At 45.8% G+C, this 22517-nt stretch overlaps 1 protein-coding gene and 1 long non-coding RNA gene across 2 annotated transcripts; one reads left to right on the top strand and one right to left on the bottom strand.

Annotated features, from left to right (window-relative positions):
- Positions 1 to 11297: 11297 nt before the first annotated feature.
- On the top strand, positions 11298 to 14070 carry LOC123121481 (uncharacterized protein At1g66480). The gene is made up of 2 exons (XM_044541478.1): positions 11298 to 12152; positions 13700 to 14070. Exons 1-2 carry the CDS (start codon positions 11502 to 11504, stop codon positions 13742 to 13744), a joined length of 696 nt encoding a protein of 231 aa, XP_044397413.1. The 5' UTR covers positions 11298 to 11501; the 3' UTR covers positions 13745 to 14070.
- A 1816-nt stretch (positions 14071 to 15886) lies between these two features.
- On the bottom strand, positions 15887 to 21406 carry LOC123121480 (uncharacterized). The gene is made up of 4 exons (XR_006459753.1): positions 20967 to 21406; positions 19307 to 19411; positions 16524 to 19212; positions 15887 to 16316 (listed from the first exon to the last, which is right to left on the bottom strand). It is a non-coding gene; the product is annotated as an uncharacterized lncRNA (long non-coding RNA).
- Positions 21407 to 22517: the final 1111 nt, after the last annotated feature.

Here is a 22517-nt window from a genome sequence, read left to right as displayed (position 1 = left end):
GGCTTTGAGAGAATCATTGATATCATGCTTAGGTCTAATAGATCTAAGTTTTAAATAATCAACATCAAGAGAAATTCTATCCACGTTCCTAGCCAACTCATCAACTTTAAGCAATTTTTCTTCAAGCAAAGCATTGAAATTCTTTTGTGAATTCATAAACTCTTTAACACTAGTCTCAAAATCAGAGGGCAACTTATTAAAATTTCCATAATAATGTTGTAGGAATTACCATAATTATTATAGGAATTACTAGGGAACGGCCTAGGATTAAAGTTTTCTCTATAAGCGTTGTTACCAAAATTGTTCCTACCAACAAAATTCACATCCATAGATTCATTATTATTCTCAATCAAAGTGGACAAAGGCATATCATTAGGATCGGAAGAAACACTCTTATTAGCAAACAATTTCATGAGTTCATCCATCTTTCCACTCAAAACATTAATTTCTTCAATTGCATGAACCTTTTTACTAGTAGATCTTTCGGTGTGCCATTGAGAATAATTAACCATAATATTATCTAGGAGTTTAGTAGCTTCTCCTAGAGTGATTCCCAAAAAAGTACCCCCCCCCCCCGCGGCCGAATATAAAAGATTTCTAGAAACAAAATTCAATCCGGCATAATTTTTTTGTATAATCATCCATAAATTCAAACCATGTGTCGGGCAATTACGTATCATTAATTTCATTCTCTCCCAAGCTTGTGCAACATGCTCATGATCAAGTTGCTTAAAATTCAATATCGTTTCTAAGAGAGATGATCTTAGCGGGAGGAAAATACTTAGAGATAAAAGCATCTTTGCACTTATTCCATGAATCAATACTATTTTTAGGCAAAGACGAAAACCAAGTTTTAGCACGATCTCTAAGCGAAAAAGGAAATAGCTTCAATTTAACAATATCATTATCCACATCTTTCTTCTTTTGCATATCACACAAATCAACAAAGCTGTTTAGATGAGTAGCGGCATCTTCACTAGGAAGGCCGGCGAATTGATCTTTCATGACAAGATTCAACAAGGCAGCATTAATTTCACATGATTCAGCATCGTTAAGAGGAGCAATCGGAGTGCTAAGAAAATCATTATTGTTGGTATTGGAAAAGTCACACAATTTAGTATTATCTTGAGCCATCGTGACAAGCAAGCAATCCAACAAACAAGCACAGAAGAAGCAAGCGAAAAAGAGGCGAACGGAAAGAGAGGGCGAATAAAATGGCAAGGGTGAAGTGGGGGAGAGGAAAACGAGAGGCAAATGGCAAATAATGTAATGTGAGGGATAAGAGCTTGTGATGGGTACTTGGTATGTCTTGACTTGTGCGTAGACTCCCGGGCAACGGCGCCAGAAATCCTTCTTGCTACCTCTTGAGCACTGCGTTGGTTTTCCCTTGAAGAGGAAAGGGTATGCAGCAAAGTAGCGTAAGTATTTCCCTTAGTTTTTGAGAACCAAGGTATCACTCCAGTAGGAGACCACGCGTGAGTCCCTCGTACCTACACAAACAAATAATAACCTTGCTACCAACGCGATAAAGGGGTTGTCAATCCCTTCACGGCCACTTGCAAAAGTGAGATCTGATAAAGATGATAAGATAATATTTTTGTTACTTTTATGATAAAGATTGAAAGTAAAGATTGCAAAAAAAGTAGATCGGAAACTTATGTGATAGAGAATAGACCCGGGGGCCATAGGTTTCACTAGTGGCTTCTCTCAAGATAGCATAAGTATTACGGTGGGTGAACAAATTACTGTCGAGCAATTGATAGAAATGAGCATAGTTATGAGAATATCTAGGCATGATCATGTATACAGGCATCACGTCCGCGACAAGTAGACCGAAACGATTCTGCATCTACTACTATTACTCCACACATCGACCGCTATCCAGCATGCATCTAGAGTATTAAGTTCATAAGAACAGAGTAACGCATTAGGCAAGATAACATGATGTAGAGGGATAAACTCAAGCAATATGATATAAACCCCATCTTTTTATCCTCGATGGCAACAATACAATACGTGTCGTTTCCCCTTCTGTCACTGGGATCGAGCACCGCATGATTGAACCCAAAGCTAAGCACTTCTCCCATTGCAAGAAAGATCAATCTAGTAGGCCAAACCAAACTGATAATTCGAAGAGACTTGCAAAGATATCAAATCATACATAAAAGAATTCAGAGGAGATTCAAATATTGTTCATAAATAATCTTGATCATAAACCCACAATTCAGCGGATCTCAACAAACACACCGTAAAAAGAGTTATATCGAATAGATCTCCAAGAAGATTGAGGAGAACTTTGTATTGAGATCCAAAGAGAGAGAAGAAGCCATCTAGCTAATAGCTTGGACCCGAAGGTCTGAGGTAAACTACTCACACGTCATCGGAAAGGCTATGGTGTTGATGTAGAAGCCCTCCATGATCGACGCCCCCTCCGGCGGAGCGCCGGAAAAGGCCCCAAGATGGGATCTCACGGGTAGAGAAGGTTGCGGCGGTGGAAATAGGATTTCGTGGTGCTCCTGGATGTTTTTGGGGTATAAGAGTATATATAGGCGAAGGAAGTCGGTCAGGAGAGCCACGAGGGGCCCACGAGGGTGGGGGCGCGCCCAGGGGGCAGGCGCGCCTCCCTGCCTCGTGGCCTCCTCGGTTGTTTCTTGACGTCCACTCCAAGTCCTCTGGATCACGTTTGTTCCAAAAATCACGCTCCCGAAGGTTTCATTCCATTTGGATTCCGTTTGGTATTCCTTTTCTGCGAAACACTGAAATAGGCAAAAAAAACAACAATTTGCACTGGGCCTTGGGTTAATAGGTTAGTCCCAAAAATAATATAAAAGTGTATAATAAAGCCCATTAAACATCCAAAACAGAATATATAATAGCATGGAACGATCAAAAAGTATAGATACGTTGGAGACGTATCAGCCCGCGGTCCCCGCTGTCGCCCCGACCCGCCTGCCGCCGCTGCGTCGCCCCTTCGGGCCGTAGCGCCGTGGCCCGCGGTCCACTCCGTGATACGTCTCCAACGTATCTATAATTTATGAAGTATTCATGCTATTATATTATCTGTTTTGGATGTTTATGGGCTTTATTAAACACTTTTATATTATTTTTGGGACTAACCTATTAACCCAGAGCACAGTGCCAGTTCCTATTGTTTCCCTTGTTTTAGTGTTTCGAAGAAAAGGAATATCAAACGGAGTCCAAATGGAATGAAACCTTCGGGAAAGTTATTTTTGGAAAGAGAGCAATCCGGGAGACTTGGAGTGCACGTCAGGGGATCAACGAGGAAGGCACGAGGCAGGGGCGCTCCCACCCCCCCTGGGCGCGCCCTCCATCCTCGTGGGCCCCTCGTGGCTCCCCTGACGTATTTCTTCCTCCTATATATATCAATATACCCTAAAACCATCGGGGGACAGAATAGACCGGGAGTTCCGCCGCCGCAAGCCTCTGTAGCCACCAAAAACCAATCGGGACCCTGTTCCGGCACCCTGCCGGAGGGGGGATCCCTCACCGGTGGCCATCTTCATCATCCCGACGCTCTCCATGATGAGGAGGGAGTAGTTCACCCTCGGGGCTGAGGGTATGTACCAGTAGCTATGTGTTTGATCTCTCTCTCTCTCGTGTTCTTGATTTGGCACGATCGTGATGTATCGCGAGCTTTGCTATTATAGTTGGATCTGATGATGTTTCTCCCCCACTACTCTCTTGTAATGGATTAAGTTTTCCTTTGAAGTTATCTTATCGGATTGAGTCTTTAATGATTTGAGAACACCTGATGTATGTCTTGCGTGGGATAACCGTGGTGACAATGGGTTATTCTATTGATCCACTTGATGTATGTTTTGGTGATCAACTTGCGGGTTCCACCCATGAACCTATGCATAGGGGTTGGCACACGTTTTCGTCTTGACTCTCCGGTAGAAACTTTGGGGCACTCTTTGAGGTTCTATGTGTTGGTTGAATAGATGAATCTGAGATTGTGTGATGCATATCGTATAATCATACCCACGGATACTTGAGGTGACATTGGAGTATCTAGGTGACATTAGGGTTTTGGTTGATGTGTGTCTTAAGGTGTTATTTTACTACGAACTCTAGGGCTGTTTGTGACACTTATAGGAATAGCCCAATGGATTGATCGGAAAGAATAACTTTGAGGTGGTTTCGTACCCTACAATAATCTCTTCGTTTGTTCTCCGCTATTAGTAACTTTGGAGTGACTCTTTGTTGCATGTTGAGGGATAGTTATATGATCCAATTATGTTATTATTGTTGAGAGAACTTGCACTAGTGAAAGTATGAACCCTAGGCCTTGTTTCAACGCATTGCAATACCGTTTACGCTCACTTCTATCATTAGTTACCTTGCTATTTTTATATTTCAGATTACAAAAACCTATATCTACCATCCATATTGCACTTGTATCACCATCTCTTTGCCGAACTAGTGCACCTATACAATTTACCATTGTATTGAGTGTGTTGGGGACACAAGAGACTCTTTGTTATTTGGTTGCAGGGTTGCTTGAGAGAGACCATCTTCATCCTACGCCTCCCACGGATTGATAAACTTTAGGTCATCCACTTGAGGGATTGCTACTGTCCTACAAACCTCTGCACTTGGAGGCCCAACAACGTCTACAAGAAGAAGGTTGAGTAGTAGACATCACTCCGCTGTCACCGCACGTCAACCTCGCGTGGTATGTGCCGCGCCGTCTCCCTTGGCGCGGGAACGCCACCGTCCGCGCCGGTCTTCGTCACGCTGTCAGGGTTCTTCGCCAACTTCGAGCACCGCCGCCGCACTTCTAACCAAGTCGCTGCCGCCGCCGCTCGTCTTTGGCCGCCGCCGCCGCTACCTCCATAGCCGCCGCCGCCCGTCCACCCCCTTCGTTTTCGTCCAGCACCAGCTCGTCGCCAGCGTCACCGTCACCTACCCCGACCGCTTCATCTACTTCGACAACCGCGGGCGACATTGGCCCCGCGCCGATTAGCGCCGCAACCGTCGTCGAGTCCTTCTTTGCTGGCCTCTCCGACCTCTTCGACATGGCGTACCGCTCGTGCAGGTCCTAGTCTACGCATGCCCGGTGCTGGCAACACCGCCACATGTCTTCGTCCACGACGTGTCCCCGGGTCTGGCAAGCCTGGTGCGGCGCTTCGTCAACTTCGTCTTCGACCGTCTACGCATGCCCGGTGCTGGCAACACCGACGCGTGCCATCGTCTACGACGTGTCCCCGGGTTTGGCAACCCCACCACGACGCCTCGTCAACACCGTCTTCTCCCCGGCGCACCAGTACTTCGACACCACTGCGCCCATGCTAACTCGGCGCCCCCTTGCGCCCGCGGCTCCACGGCAACTTCCTCGACACCGGCTACCCCGACTCGACATCGACCACGGCATTATTCGCACGGCTGCCTCGACCACGGCTTCACCACATACATTCTCGGCTACATCGATAAACGGCACAAAGGGCTATCGCCTTGCTTGAGCAACCTCGCCGGTTGCCACTCCAGCCACGATTCCGCGATGCGTCGACCGTTACGACTGTGGGAGGGTGTCCGTCGGCTTGCCTTTGGATTCTTCTCCAGTCTCACCGTCTGCGTCGCTACCGTTGTGACTGCGGGAGGATGTTGAGTATAAGGATTATTAGGAAGTATAGGATAGACTAGGATTTGGTCCTGCCTTGTCTTGTACTCCAAGTTAGTCTTTGTACTCCTATATATATGCCCACGAGGCTCAAGCAATACAACGAACAATTACACCAAATCCCTCTCTCCCTTCTAACAAATTTGCCCTATATATATAATATGTGTAAAGTGGAGCAAAATCCTGAACCAATTTGCTCCGGAAACTCTGTCATTGAAAGGAGCTCATAGGTTGATAAAAGAGCATTGCTTCACGTACGACATAATAGGTTCGATTTCTGTACGAAGTAGTATGGCCACAGTTGATCAACGCTGGCTCAAGGTGGGTTTACGGTGGATTGCACTATCGTACCAAATCGGACCAGCTTTCATCGTACGTGAGGCACTTCCGTTGATAAAATAGGTTTCCATGAACACCACACGTTTTCACCTTTCATATGTAGTTATATGATCCTGTGACGGCCTTTAGCTATTTACGCAATCGCTTTACATTTTACTATTCACCCATGGCATTGTTGTTTTCTAACCGAGGATGATTATCCAGTGGTACCATCCATCCATACTCCCATGATACCACATTTTAACATTTTTATTTAAATGTTTCAAAAAATTCTGCATTGTTTTTGTGGATGTTCATGAGGTATGAATCTACAGCTCCTAGAAATTTCAGATCCAAATTTGAATTACACATGGATAAATTAAAAAGACAAATCCAAGATGAATAGTATCACAAAAAGACAAAAGCAAAAAATCACTCTATTCATCCCTGGTTTTGTTTGTATTATTTCTCAATGTATAATTCGAATTTAGATCTAATTTTTTTAGAGGCTGTAGTCACATATCAGACGAACATCTGCAAAAATGTCAGATCTTTTGAAACATTTTAAACTGAAATTTTAAAATATGGTATCATGGGAGTATGTGATGGATGCTAGCACCACATATTCTTCCAGGGTCCATTAACTGCATTAAATCGGTGGTGGCACAGTGCAGTTTACAACATGACTCAAAGAAAAAGGAAAAATTCTCGTTAACTTTTGGTAAGTAGATGCTAGACCAAAAATGAAAACTCAACCGAGTCCAACACAACTTCCGGAAGTATCCAATATGAACGACATCGGGGACGAAACCACTTGGACCGCCAAGACAACCACTGCTCCACCTCCTGAAGCAAAGGTCGCTAGAGGAAGACGCCATTGTTTTCGAACAGAAACTAACATGCCTCCCTGTGGGCATCCAGTCTGGGAGGTAAAAAGAACTACTACCCATCAGCAGGAAGGATCAATAGGCGTGGCGGTGGAGACTGTCATTCAACCATTGTCAGGGTTGTAACTCCGTCGCGAACTCCATTGATGATGAGCTCAGACCCTACTTGCAATTTATATCCCCCTGCCGCTCCAATATCCCTGTATGCCAAGGAAAAAGGCAAAATTTTGCTTTTTTCACTCTAGATTTTGCCAACTTTCCTTATGTCACTCTAGATTTTGACATTTCACTTTTTCCACTCTTAGGTTTTGACAATTATGATAATTGCTAGTTTGGGGCAAAAGAAAAATAATTGTATTTCACCTTTGCCACTCTTAGCATTTCACAATGTATCACAATTGCTACTTCGAAATTTTGATTTTGTCGCTCTGAGTGTGCAGTCTGCTAGTTGTGAGAAAAAATACGGATGGACTAACCGAAAACAAGTAAGGAATTATCTTACACAAAATTGTTTCATATCGTATTGTGACTGAGAACCGTATTAAAAAATCTAGCGTCCGAATACAGAAGAAGTAATAAGGAACCGCTTTATATTTGGAAACAAAGTCAGTATTAGTTTCTAGATACTAGATTTTTCCACGGTCTTCAAAATGGAAACAACAGCAAAGACCGGATTGTGAATCAACCACGAGTATATATATAATCTCAATTTGCAGAAGTCAGACCAACAATAAAAGTCAACCGTTTTACTACAATAATCTCGATGATTTCTTCTGGAAGCACGTCGGCGCCTTCGGTACATGCACGCATCGATCGATAGCTATGATAATTTCACCTCCAATTCACGTTGAGTACGTCCCAATTAAGCGTGTTGATTCCAGAAAGCAAAACGGTCCCGATTAAGCGTGTCAATGCAGACGTCCAAGTTGCAATTTTCTTAAAACTGCGACTGCGCCGCAGCGGCAGAATCCCATGAATTGTGCGACGTGCTTCAAATCTGGCTTTGCCTTTGTTTGTTTTCTATAAGTAATCTTGATTTCGTTGACTCTACCTGGAAGGAATCGGCACTACAGTACCTTTTTTCTTTTGGCGGGAATGCACTAGGTTTTCTATTGTTTTATATCTTTTGGTATTTCATGCTGATCAGATTAGCATGTGATGGCTTACTAATGGCACCGATCTTGATCCTGGTTAATCATTCTGGTGGGGAAACGAAATCTGAATCTGACACCAAAAGAATTTGGATCGAGGGGAAGGCATCAACCAACTGTAATACGTACGTACAGTCTGGCGTACAATCATTCTGTGCCCCATTATGTACGTACGCAATAATTCCAAGAAAAAAACGTAGAGCGTTCACCGATTATTGTACGTAGTACTATACAAACGACCAGGTGACGCTCGATGACGGATCGGAGCAATTAAGCCATTCCGTGGTCCTCATAAGGATCATCGTCTTCGAGATTACCGTCGGGTGTGTGCCGAATGTCTTCTTTTTATATGCAGATTTACATGCCTCATTGAACAGGTTAGGTAAAGTTATACCGGTCGATTAGGCTTAGATGCATGGGGAAAAGTTTATGTTCGAATCTCTGACTCTTGGGCTCGTACAAACCTAAAACCTTGACACGGTCGGGTCATCCACTGACGGCTTGTGAAACCATGCGACCGGGGGCTCATTTTTTATCGCCATCCCGCCCAATGCAAATACGTAGAAACTACTTACCAGTTTACCACATGTACATACAATCTTATACGGTAAATTTGGCCGAATTCCGCCGCATGTGCAAATTATAGCTGAAAACACCTGTGCAGTGCAGCAAACTGACACGACGAGAGAACATGGTCAAGAATTATGTTTGTCTTTGCCACTGGCCGGTAAGCCGGAGGAAAAACGGTTAGCTAGGCCTAAAAATGTTGACCGATCACAGGAAGTGACAATTGTACGCGACCAGCGGTCAGACCGATTTAACTGCACATCAGCATACTCCTCGGAAAACCCGGTAGTTTTTGAAAGTTTTCTTCATTTTTTGTACCAATGTTTGACCCGTCATTTTTGTACTACTAGGTTAATGGGACGTACGCCTGGTTCAACCGCATGACTAAGCCAGCATACAACACCGGGAATTCATGCATGGTCATCCTGGATTATGGGGTTAGCATCCATCCATGACCAGGTACACCCTAAATGTTTTGTTCTTTGTTTACTCCTTTTCTTTTCTTTTTTTGTCTTCACTGGATTACTAAGGAGGCTAGCTAATACTATCCCAAGTTGCATGGAAAATGGCTACGTGTTATGTTAGGGCTCGGGTATAGACATGCGGAGAACAATAGATGAAAAGTCAAAGCAAAAAACATAACAACTATATTAAATCTAAAACCTCATGTAGAATCACCTCGATGTAATTTTTGTTACTATGTTTGAGGTGTTTCGTACTTCCGGTGAACCTTTATACTAGATCCGGATCTTCTTTGCAACAAAATAATTTATCACACACTTACAACTAACATACATTGGCAGTGAGTTCACTAATCCCACAACATTTCTACTAGAACACATTGGCGCGTGTAACAGTGAGTCGGTAAGCCACGCCCCCACAACTTCACTTGCCAAAGGGTGGTTTTCAAACATTCCCTAACAGAAAAATATATTTTTTTCTCAAAAATCAGAATGACACAAAGATTTTTTGTACTTTGCCATTGTATCGACTGGTTGAGTTTGAACATGCTAATTAACCAAGGTTAGGTTAGAACATATGACAAAGATTTCATCTTCTGAGTTGATCAACACAGGGGTTTGACTTGGAACCGCCTTACTTACATTTTGGATTGAGTATTACACAATTTGACATTTCACGTAAGTCATGCATCTAGCCGTGTTCACTCTCAAGCTGGGGCCGAGGCCGAAAGTTAACTTCCATTATGTAAAAAACTTAAATACAACACAAATTATTGATAAATTTTGGTTTACTTTTAGCATCTAAACCTAAATATAGTGTACAAATAGTATATTCTGCAAGTCGAGCATGCTCGTCGTCAGTTAACCAAATAAAGCCCACCACCAACTTTATCTGGTTACCATCGCAAAAAAATTATTTGGTTACATTGGATTTGGAAAGCATGGTTTTTGTCCAAGTTGATACAAGTTAGTGTTTAAAATGTTAATACAACTACAAATGCATGGTCTTACATCATTCACCTAAAACAAGATTGCAAGATCAAATGTTACATTATGACACGATCTTAGATAAAAGGTGAATAAAGCATGCCATCATCATTAGTACCGTAGTGGAGCACATCGGTTGTATCCAGTGCTAACATCTAACATGCCACTTCTTGCATTAGTCAACGTACAAATGAATCGAGAATATTATTGCACTCGTGATTTATCATAATTTAAAAACTGGGACATTTTCTAGACAATTCACAATGAGACTTACTCAAAGGAAAACATAACGAAGATATATTAAAACTAAGAATTCCCATATCACCAGTCTAGCTCTACAGTTATATGTCAGAATATTTTGCACATTTGGCATTTTGTTGCACCGACATGCTGATTAATCGTGGCCGGCTTGGACGTTTAAGAGGACTTATCTTTCGAATCGATCTGCCTGCAAGACAATAAGATGGTCGGAGTAGTACATGACAGCTCGACGGATCCCATACCACCTTACTCAAAATTTGGACGAAATCTTTTGCAGTTTGATATAGGCCTCAATTTTAGTTGTGTGCTTGGCACATTGATGTTTGATGTTAACACTTACTTTAGTGTACTGAAAGCTAATTCTGTTGAACTCCGTGAGCTTTATTTGGTTAACCGAGGTTGGCTTGGAAACCATGGTACCAAGATATTTCTTCTTGTTGACTTAACTTAGCCTTTGAAAAGGCAATGGCAATCTTAATGCGTGCTTTTACATCATAGGCTGCAAACAAGATCGCGCCCCATCAAATTTTACACTTTGACACAATCGAGATAACACGTAAGCAGATCATCATTAGCACCGCGGTGGAGCTCATGAGTAGTATCCACTGCTAACTCGCCTTCATCTTTTTTGCGTCAATCAGCGTACACACGCATCATGCATATTGCGTTGGTGATTTGTTACTGTCCACGTTGTGACATAAAGGGAAAAATATGACTTAACCATAAAAGAAGTAGTGCGATCCATGCATAATTTGCATAGTTAAAGAAAGAGAAAAGTAGTGTGATCCATAAACCGTACGGAAAAAAGTTTCATGCTTTTTTTTTTTGCGGGGAGGAAAAAAGTTTCATGCTGATAAAGAGAAGGGTACAAAAAGGAATACGGATTTACGAACATTTGTTAATAAGTGTTAAAGTATTTATTAATAATTCGACCGTGGGAACACCTAGTACAAACTAGAGAGAGGAGCGTCGGAACACCAACAGAACGGGGATCCATTTGAGTATTTGACCCCGAGAGAGCCTCACAGCAGAGCACCTTTATAACTCCCAGCTCTCTCTCCGTTTCCCTCTCGCCCGCTCCTCCAACCCCACGTACGGTAACGGGTAACCAACCGACCCCCCAGTCCCAGCTCCTCGCTAATCATCATTTTACGGCCGCCCTGCGCGCGCTGCCGCACGGAGCTAAGCTAGCTAGCCAGCCAGACAAGGCTCAAGGCGCGGCGGTGGCATGGGGAACGCTCTGGCCGGCAGGCGGCGCGCGGCCAAGGTGATGACGGTGGACGGCGCCACGTTCCGGTACAAGACGCCCGCGGCAGCCGGCGCGGCGCTGCGCGGCCACCCGGGCCACCAGCTGCTCGAGTCCGAGGAGGTGCGGCGGCTCGGCGTCCGCGCCCGCCCGCTCGACCGCGACGCCGCGCTCAAGCCGGGCAAGCTCTACTTCCTGGTGCAGCTCCCGCCCGGCGGAGCCGGCGGGCGCGGCGGCGGCGGCGGCGGCGAGCAGGACCTGCGCGGGCCGCACAAGACGTGGTCCGGCGCGCTGCACGTGGGCGCCAGGGAGCGGCTGGAGAGCCTGATGCTGTCGCGCCGCACCGTGTCGGACGTGGCGTCCCTGATGCCCTCCGCCGGCAGGGAGGCGGCGGCCCGGTCGTCGTCCGTGGAGGCCGGCGCGGACGGCGCCGTGCGGCTGCGGATGCGGCTGCCCAAGGCGGAGGTGGCGCGGCTGATGAAGGAGAGCAGGGACCCCGCGGAGGCCGCCGAGCGGATCATGCAGCTCTGCGTCGCCAGGGACCAGGGGGGCGCCGCCGCCGCCGCGCCGGCCAAGCCCGCCGCGCTGCCGGCCTCCGCGCTGTGCACCAACAAGCCAGCCATGAAGAAAGAGGTGAGCGCCCTCCCACCCCCACCCCCACCGCGGCCATGACCGTGACCTTCCGTGCGCGGGCACAACTTGCCATGTTACATTTCCGTCCAAGCTCGTTGAAACGATAATTTGGCACCATGCGAACCTGCTCCGCGCTCCGGCCCGATTAGGCTTAGCCGACAAGGACGTCCCATACACAGATCACCAGCTCGCCGGCTCTACTCTGCGCCTCCCCCAACAAACAGCAGGCCGTAATGGGACGACAAGACGAGTAGCAATGCTGCCATGGCTCTGTCCAGATTCCCGTTTTATCAACCGAAAGGGAGTAAGAGAAAGAGCATCGCCACCGCCAACGGAAATGGATTGGATGCCGAGTGGATCTTTCTTTGCCTTGTTTGGGCGGTGAATGATCCGTGGCAACTTGGCGCGCGGCCTTTGCCTTGTTTGGGGAGTGCGGTACGTGTGGTTTTTGCCCGCCCCCACCTTCGGCACGTCCTTTTGACCTCCACTTCGCTTTGTTGGTTGGTTGCCCGCCCCCGATAGGCTCGGCTCCATCCTTCACGTGGTGCAGCACTGCCGCTGCGCGCCACAGCTGGTGAAGCTTCTCCTACCCTACCTCCTCTCCTCCGTCCGTCCCATCATTCACCCGGAGACACAGAGCATCTGCAGCTCTGCATCTCGCGGCCACTCTGCGATCCACCCCTAGCGTAACAGCGCACGCCACGTGTCCTGGCGACCACGTGAGCTCTGCCTTCTGCATGGTTAACTTGGCTCCAACCCTAACTGGATCGGAAGGAATCATGGAGGGCCAGGTCAAGTCAATTCCGGGATTAATTGGCAGCGGTAGGTGACGTGGTTAGCTAGCTTAGCTTAGCTTAGCGAGCTTATAGGCCGCGCGCGCCACGTCAAGCGGGCGGGGACGTGATAGTCGCGTCGTGCATGTGCGGGAAAGATTCTGGGTACAGAGTGGTACTGTGCTGTGACACCGGCCGCCGAGACGCCCCGTGCTGTAGGTTGGAGTTAGACTAATGACAGACAATTCGTGAATAGTATAGCTGATTCGAATCAATCTACGTGTCGCGGTTTCAGTGCAGGGGTTTGCCTCCGGTGGCATTTTTCTGCCAAATCATGAGCTCGTAGTTTGTCCCGTCCCTCGTCTCCACGTCTTGGCTGAGCCTGACGTACTGGTAGTACGTAGTAGCACTAGTTTAGTCCTGATGAACACACTTAACTTAGTGACCCTCGCGTACGAACGTTGGTCGTTAGTGTTTAATTAGTCCTGACAAAGTGATTGATTATCACCGGTCATCGCTTTTGCCTTTTGGTACAGGATCCACAAAGTGAGTTCTTCGTGCTGTACAGAGTGTCTCACAATCCTTCCCTTTCACGCAAAGGCAAAGCGCCCGAATGTCAAACCCTTGCTAAAAGAAAAGCACCTAGTAGAATCTATGGGGAAAATGAACATCTTTATTCCGCGGCTCCAGAAATTCAGTGTAAATTGTACGTGTGTGTGCCTGTGTGTCAGTGTAATAATCAAGTCTCACATCATCTTGTTCTTTTTGTTGCAGAAGCGGACGAGGTTCATGGCCGTGCCGGACGAGATCATCGGATGACGAAGCGGGACAGGGTGCTTCATGGCATTCTTGTCTCTCTACTGCTCTGCGTTTTTGGCGGAATTGCTGGGTCTGGAGCGTGAGAAGCTGCCGGGAAATGTTGGCTTCCTATCCTATCTCCCCAGCGAATTCTGGACTAGGAACGGTGCCCATGAAGCAACGACCTCTCTCTTCCTCCCTGCTCTCCTCTTATATATTGTAGCACTAGCATAACGAGAAACAACTCAAAAAAGAAAAGAAAATCACTGTACTTAGCTAGGTCGTGTAAATATTCCCGCTGCTTAATCTAGTGACTGCGTGGCCATCCGTCGTCTCTGTTACTGTTAGCCTTTCCTCGCTCTGTGTTTTGTGTCTGTCGCTACCACGATTTTGACCTGTGACCTTCTCCCCGCGAGATGAACGGTGACGTAGTTTCATGAGCCGTCCGCCGCCTACGAGGTCGGCTGCGCCTGGCGTTCATCCGGCGCCGTTTTCCGCCGCCGCCGCCGTCTGTCGTCGCCTCTGCTTTTTGGTCGATGATCTTGCTCGAAAGTGAACCGCGTCCGTCTTCGGTCGGCGTCGCTTCATCGGTGGGCTGGAAAAATTTCGGATAAGAGGAGGATGATTAGCTTGTCGCTTTGTCTGTGTACTTAATCATGTCGTGTAGATGTTCCGCCGCCTAATCGGCGCCTGCCTGCCACCGGTCATGTGAGCCTGTGTGCTTAACAGGGACGTACGTTCATGATTATTATCAGTATCTTCTCTTTGCGCCTACAACACACTACAGGCCTGAGAATGGGACGCACAATGCCGACTGCGCCTGGCGTATAGCCGGCGCCATTTTCCGCCGCTCGCCGCCGTATCGAAATCTTGTTCGAAGGTGACTGCTGCGTCGGCGTCGCTTCATCTGTGGGCGAAAATATTCCACACAGGAAGAGTGGCTTGTCGCTTTGCCACGCGCAGTGAAATGAACACAACCAGTGATAACACGGTTCGATACTTCGAGACTTAGAATGCACAGGGAAAATGAACAGAACCGGTGATAACACAGTTCGATACTTCGACTTAGAATACACACGGAGACAGGGTAGCACTCTGAAATAATACCTCTCTACCAAATGGAGATGATGTGGTCCATCAAATTTACCATGGGCGGACCTCACTACCCGAAGGGGGTTGAGCCCCATTAAAACCCCATGAAAATGAAACTTCCGCTCTGCATCGTGTGTGAGCACACACACCCTTTGGCCCGCCCACTGCTATGTACTGACATAACTTGCTGCGCGGAAACGTCTTGATTTTTCCTCACCGAACCATATGTAAACCAAGTGCAACGCTCAGCCCAGACTACCGAAGGTGGTTCCGCTGATGATGTTGACAAAAACATCTTTTGATTTGAGTCACCAGGGATTCACATGCATCACTCGAAATTCAGAAATCACTACAAGAAGAGCTGCATAGGTCGCTGCGGCTACACTTTGTTTGTCTTCAATATCTCAACACCTTTTTCATTGGCTGCACAAGCATTTTGCTGGGGATTTTGGAAAGACGGGAGGATGCAGAGGTATTTAAGTGCTCCCACTGTGAAGAAGATATGTGGTCCTTAGGCTCACAAGATTGGGGTGTTCTACTTTTGTTTAGTCATTTGAAAGAGATGGGCAATCGTCATAGTCATATACTTGATGTGTTTGGTTGAGCTGTTAGTTGTGAGTTGTGGGAAAAATGTTGTGAACTTTCAGCTGTGGAAAAGCTATAAGCTATTTGGTTGAAACAACTATAAAATTATAAATTTGGTCATGAGTTGTCTATAATGACATTAGGGCCTGAGTGAAAATGTTTTTATGCTAATTGACAGTAAAGGAATAATATGTACATCGATAGGCAATTGAACGACCATTTTTAAAGCGAAATTATGATAATGTACATGATTCTTGTAACATGGACGTCGGAACATAATTCCAGTATTTAATTACATTCATAGGAATCTAAGAAATGAAAAATAGCTCCAAAATTACAATGAAAAGGTGTAAAAAACATAATTACTCCAATTACAGCTCACAAGAGTATTTCATGAAGCAATCAAATAAGATCATGAATCAGGGTATGGAAAGTAATGAAACTACCTTTTCCACCAATAGTTATCGGATTCACTCGAGCAATATAGCATCAAGCAACAACAACGCCTATTTCACTCCCTCTGTTTTTTCTTTCCTTTTTCTCATAATAATGGAATAATTGATAACATCGCTCTATATCATATTAGAGAATCATTAGATCATTACCGAGATCAGGCTGACACGAAAAGTAAATACGAAAGGAAAATATGCATTTGACATATTCTTCAGGCTCCAGCCAAATGACCAGTGAGATGACGCGATCGACATATCACCGCCTAATATTTCATCATAAGCTATAGACATAACGAAACTAAAAGGATCACGAAATAACTAGCAACCAATGTACATTCATATGACAACCATCTTGGTTATGTCGGCAACACCAAAATATCAGACCCATGCAATCCTTCACGTCTTCAGTGTCCATTCATAATGAAAAATGCTTTAGTGACCACCTGCATTTGCCTTGTAGTCTCCTAGAATAGAGAAAAATCAACACTGAAAGCACATATAAGAAATCACCCTCACCATATTCTGAACATATATATACTCTCTACAACAAGTACTCATCCGAAACAAGTCCATGATTTTTTTTAAACAAACACAACATCCTACTAATTTGTACAACGAGAACATGAAGGAGTGGATGAGGGAACAAGGAAGGAAGGACGAGTGTTGGCTACCTCACGCCGTAGCTCTACTCATCAGCGTCTGTGATGGGGCAGCTGGGCGGGAGCGACTGCTCGCGGGAGGGCCTCACTACCCGCCAGGACGAGCAGATCGATGGGGACGGAGGCTAGACCAACGTGAGGGATGGAGGCGGAGGGGCGGCTGGGTGCACGACGCCGAAGGGCCACAAGCAGCAGCGGTCGGGCAGGAACCCTAGCCATCTGGGTGGGAAGTGGTGGTTGCTCTGTTTGTTTGGAGGAAATGGGTTGGTGGGTTTGCTGATAGCTTTCTATATTCACCCAATCGTTTTTCACTTGAGAGAGGCAGAGGTTGGTAAATAGTAATGCAACTTCTAGGGGACAACTGAAAACGGTTCGCTAAGAATCTGAAGAAGTTGAGATAGGCTGGCTGCAAGATTTTACACTACGTGAAAGCTGTAGATTTTACAAAAGCCGATGTTAAAATTATTTCCTTGGTTAGCTTCTACCTTTTTGAAAATAGAAGTTGGAAAAATAAGCTCAACCAAACACAACCTTAGTATGTGGCCAAAACTTACGATGGAGTCAATTTTTGCCATTCCAATTATAGAACAAATAGTTTCAAATAAATAAAAGGTAGACACAAAGCGTTAGAGTAAAAGGAAAGCTAGAAGGTATTCCTACATTTTATTCCTAGGCACCAGAAATCCATAGTGCAAATTGTATGCATGTGTCGGTGTAATCAAGTCTTACATCATTTTGTTCTTTTTGCTGCAGAAGCGGATGAGGTTTATGACGGTGCCAGACGAGATCATTGGATGACGAACATGGGACATGTGTTTCATGGCATTCTTGTTTGTCTGGGTTCTGTTTTTGCCGAAATTCTTGGGTTTGGACGTGAGAAGCTGCCCATGGAGAAATGCGGCTTCCCATCCTATCTCCCCAGCAATTCTGGACTTGGGAATGGTGCCCATGGAGCCACCACAATCTTTCTCTTCCTTTCTGCCTCTTATATAGTACTACTTTCGTCTTATTTTTTTTGAAAAAGGAGGCTTGCCCCCGGCCTCTGCATCTGAACGATGCATGCAACTATTTTATTAAAAGTCCCAGCGTGTCACAAAATCTTAAAAGTATTACAACTCGCAAAAGAAGCACAGCGCAATGCCACAACCGGTATGAAAGAAAGGACTAAGGCCCTAAACACCTATCATGTTATGCGACCGACATCCAAACCGATTGAATATAGTCAGAGCTACCATCTTCCATCGATTGTACTGAGTAACCAATAGCTTTTGGAGTCCGTAGTATCCCAGTACTAGCATAACGCCTAACGAGAAATAACCTAAAAGACCACTGTACTTAGCTAGATCGTGTAAGTACCCCGCTGCTTAATCTAATAACTTCTTGGTTATTGTCCTTTTGCCGTCTTTAGCCTTTCCTCGCTCTGTGTTTTGCGTCTGTCGCTACCACGATTTTGACCTGTGACCTTTTCCCCACGAGATGAACTGTGACGTAGTTTCATGAGCCGTCCGCCCCCCTACGACTACAGGTATGTGAACGGGAGCCACGAGGTCGGCTGCGCCCGGCGTCTACCCGGCGCCGTCTACCGCCGCCGCCGCTGTCGTGGCCTCTGCTTCCTTGATCGATAAGCTTAACAGTGAACTGCTTCGGCGGTCGGCGTCGCTTCATCGGCGGCCGAAAAGCTTCCGGATAAGATGATGATTAGCTTGTCGCTTTGTCTGTGTACTTAATCAGGCCGTGTGAATATTCTGCCGCCTAAATCCGTGCGCGCCTGCCGTCTCTGCAAGAATCAATCATGATTAACAGGGACGTACGACGTTCAGTTCTCTTTTGCGCCCACAACCCACTACAGGCATGCGAATGGGAAGCACGCGGCCGACTCCGCCTTGGCGTTTATCCCGGCGGCGTTTTCCGCGGCCGCTGCATCTGCTTCTGATCGGCCGAAATCTCGTTCGAAGGTGACCACCGCATCGGCGTCGCTTCACCATTGGGCGAAGAAGGTTCGGATAAGAGGCGGCTTAGCCTGTCGCTTCGTAATTGTTGGCCGCGCGCCTGCGTAGTTGCAGAGAAGACCAATGGAACAGCAGCGCCGCGGGTCTGCAGCACACGCGTTCCATAGAGAAATCTCTATCTCTTCTCTACTATATATTTTATCTAAAAGAAACGTAAGGTTCCGTTTCCCCTCTTCGTTCAACCCCTTCATACGATCCCCCTCCCCTCTAGCGATTTTTTTCTCCCGACACCGGTTTTCTCCCCACCGATTTTCTCCCTCTGCCGATTTTCTTTTCTCCCTCCAATCGACTCTATCTTTGGTAAAGAAATAATTCACATAAGGCAACCAAGCGGAATCAATCAACAATCAATTCATGCATGGCAATCAATTCATTCATGACGGTGATAAATCTCCTTCCTTCTTTCAATCAAACGTTGATCAATCTCCTTCTTTCAATCACTTCCTTTTTCCTATCACCATGGTTTACTTGGCGCCAATGAAAATGAAAATAGTCAGATCAGTCAATATACGTCCTTGCGTTCTGAACCATGAGTCGTGTTAGAAGAGAAATCGGGTCTTAGCACTCATGCCGATGGGACCCAGGATGGGCCGTCCTGGCTCACAGAGGGTCATGGCACCACCGCCTGTGAACTTCGTTCCCGCTCCCGTTGGCCCTCCACCGCCGATCGCCAGGCAACATTTTATCCATTCCTGCTTTTAGTTATTTGCATTAGGAAATATACAGAATTGTGCTCTTTGTCAACCAATTGCAGACATGTAAGGTTCGGCGAAATAGAAAACCTACATATATACACTAGAGGTTGGGACGCAACGGCAAAGGTTTTGTATGCTCGCATCAAACATACCCGCAGTGGAGCAGTCATCTTTCACGCCATCCTCATCGACCAAACTGTAAGTATTCAAAGAAGATATGCTATCAAGTGATCTGCTGATAATATATTCAACATGCTGCTAATGTATGCAATAGATTTTCAGGGGGTCAAAATGGATGCAATTGCATTTGATCCATTTCAACCGATCGCATATCGCTTCAGTGACAACCTACGTGCCGGCTCAGTACACTTATTCAAAAAAGTTGGTTTTGAACCAGCAGCTATGCATCTGCCAGTTGCATTGCCGGTGCCATGTGACTTTTACATCGCCCTCCACTCGCGCACTGAAATACTTCTTGCCAGGGCCAGCATTAACATCCCTTCGTTGCCGCCACGATTCATTGATTTTATAGATGTCTACAGCCTCAGAAACAGGATGCTTGCAGGTGCATTGTATCATCTCACAATGAATTTTGCTGACATGTAGTTGAGCCAGACTTTCTTAACAAATTCACATCATTTTTTCCTAGATGTCATTGGCATAGTGATGCATGTCAGCAAAATAATGTTATACAGGTCAGACGACCGTACCACACCATACCGACATGTGATGCATGGCAGTGGGCTAACATTTTATTGCTCAACCAGGAGGGAGTTTATCTACCTACGTGTCTGGGACCAGCATGTGTCACGCCACTTGATGCGGTGGGGACTAGCAAAGCAGGGGCTCTGGACTTTAGGTGCCACACTGCTTGAGGTCAACAGAGCACAACGTGAGTGCTTGTGTAATCGAAGAATGTTTAACATGACCATCTTATATAAAAATATGGATTGTATGTTGTTTTATTAAACCTATTTTGTACGGTTCTTGAAAACGACATACATGAGCCAGCTTGTCTTCCAACCAGACAACCAGCAGTCCTACGAGCTGGCAGCCTGCCGTGCGGCACTAGGAGATGCTCAACCGGGCCAACTTGATTGTTCAACGAACGAGCCATGTTCACGTTCAACGAATGAGGAGGGTTCAAGTCTGATGCAAAATTCACTTCGATGCTCTATAATGATGTTCAAATGTTATTATGTTCGCACAGCCACTTAGTGTTCGTCGCCTCTAAAACAGCTTCACAAGGATCTATTTTTATAGTACGTGTTGTCATCATTATAAATCCAGCTAGATGAAAGAAATCAATGACAGATGAGATTCTGTCCGGGATCAACTGCTATATCTATGTTCTTTCCTTTTTTTTGTTTCCCCACTAATTCCTTGTGTAATAATGCGCATTAACTCTAATTAATTAATACGGGATCACTTTCCTATCCATGGTTGCATATAAGTCTGCTTGGCATACGAACCTCACGCACTCTTCGTGGCATTGGTTTCCTGCTGATCTGTCCCCGCCTCCAATTCAATCAGCTCCACTATCAACCCGGGTGCCACGCCGCTAAGATAAACGCACGCAGACTCCTATCTAATTTGGTTCGGTAAGACCTATAGTTTATTCATGTTTACCATGTATAATTAGCCCCATGTTTGTGAGCATCGACTCTATGCAAAGCGCATCCTGTTTACTATTTGGGCTTCGAGCATAATAGAATAGTATGCTTCAGATGAGGTTGCAGAAATACACGTACCCACATATAATCGGTGACTGGCTGGGAGAAGGGGGCCTCCATCCCTTTGCGATGCGCCGGCTGCAGCTCCTCTCCACGCCGCCGGAGCAAACTCCAGCACACATAAACCGCTCAGCCTCCGTCTTCCGCACGGACGCCGTCTCCCGGCCCGCCGTCACCGTAGCGCGCGTAGTCTGCCATCAATGGCGACGGCCCACGCAGCCCCCATCACCATGGCCAGGACGTCCGCCTTCAAGGACGGCGGCACCACATCCTCAACGAGCACAGCGGGATAGATCGACGCCGGACGCGACATCGCCGTCGAGCATCGCGAATTGCCGGCGCGGTTACGCCGGCAAGGAATTCGGCGCCGACGCAGCCGCTATCTCCTTCCTTTCCGTGAATGACGGCGAAAATTGGAGGATATTTTGGGTAGGGTTTCCACCGGTGCTGATTTTGCGATCGTGTTGTTGATCTGTGCCGTCCAGGGGATCGGACGGTGCGCATAGTGGCACAGCGGTGCTGGCAGGCCCAAGTTGGGCCAATTTAGAATGGATGGATGGTGGCACTTGATGTAATAGGCCGTTGACCAGATTAGTTCTCGTGGGTGGGCCAAAAGTTATACTACGCTGTGTTTTTCTCTTGTACAACGATGCCTCCATTTCTTATATTTTCTCATGTGGACAATATCTAATGTATGGTAAACGGTCCTAAAGAAATAGTCTGATGAAATGTTGTGACTCAAGAGAATGCAAGATACTTGTGGTACCACGTGCTATTAATTTTATGGATATAAAATATGTATCATTTTAATTTGCATCAACAACACGATCATTTATGCTCTTGAGGTAATGTCAACTGAATTTCACTGTAGACATTGGACAACTAGCATACTTGCATGAATAATTTTTAAATCATCATCATTAGTGATTATAATTCATGGTATAATAAACAGGAGTGCATAAGTCGAATATGAATTGGAATGAGGTAGAATAAGTGTGCACTCTACAATCTTACCACGGTGGCCACGTAACAGAATTTTTTTTTTGATACTATCTTCCTTGCAGATGAAGTCTCCGACGCGATCGAGTGATCGTACTCCCTTCAAAGACATGTCGAACTCTACGAACCAAAGTAATATTTAATGGTTTAATGCTGTGAATTTGTACAATCTGATGCACAAGAAATAACTAAATTATTATTCTGTTTTTTAGGTGTCATCGATATTAATAATGGAGGGGGACCTATAGATGTGAAAGAGCGCAAGCGGCAACGTGCTAGGGAACGATATGCGCAGATGGATGCAGATAAAAAAAATGAGCTACTTAAAAAACGTCGTGAAGCCTATCAACAAAAGAAAGCTCGACTATTGGTTCATTCCCAAGAGACAGAATCAAGTCAAGATACGTCAGTTGTTAAAGGTGCTTAATAGTAGGCATATTATTACTTGCAAATATAGCAATTTCGTTGTTCCATGTTTCTAAGCAACTATTGTTGGGGATCGTAGCAGAATTTTAAAATTTCCTACGCATCACCAAGATCCATCTATGGAGTATACTAGCAACGAGGGGA

Source organism: Triticum aestivum, chromosome 5D (assembly GCF_018294505.1).
Source record: "Triticum aestivum cultivar Chinese Spring chromosome 5D, IWGSC CS RefSeq v2.1, whole genome shotgun sequence".
In the NCBI taxonomy this organism is placed as follows: domain Eukaryota; kingdom Viridiplantae; phylum Streptophyta; class Magnoliopsida; order Poales; family Poaceae; genus Triticum; species Triticum aestivum.
The sequence above is the reverse complement of the archived record's forward strand: the minus strand, read 5'-3'. Positions and strand labels throughout refer to the sequence as shown.

Coding starts and splice junctions, on each gene's coding strand:
- LOC123121481 (XM_044541478.1), top strand. CDS start 11,502: ATGGGGAACGCTCTGGCCGGCAGGCGGCGCGCGGCCAAGGTGATGACG. Junction 12,153..13,699: donor AGCCAGCCATGAAGAAAGAG/GTGAGCGCCCTC, acceptor TTTTTGTTGCAG/AAGCGGACGAGGTTCATGGC.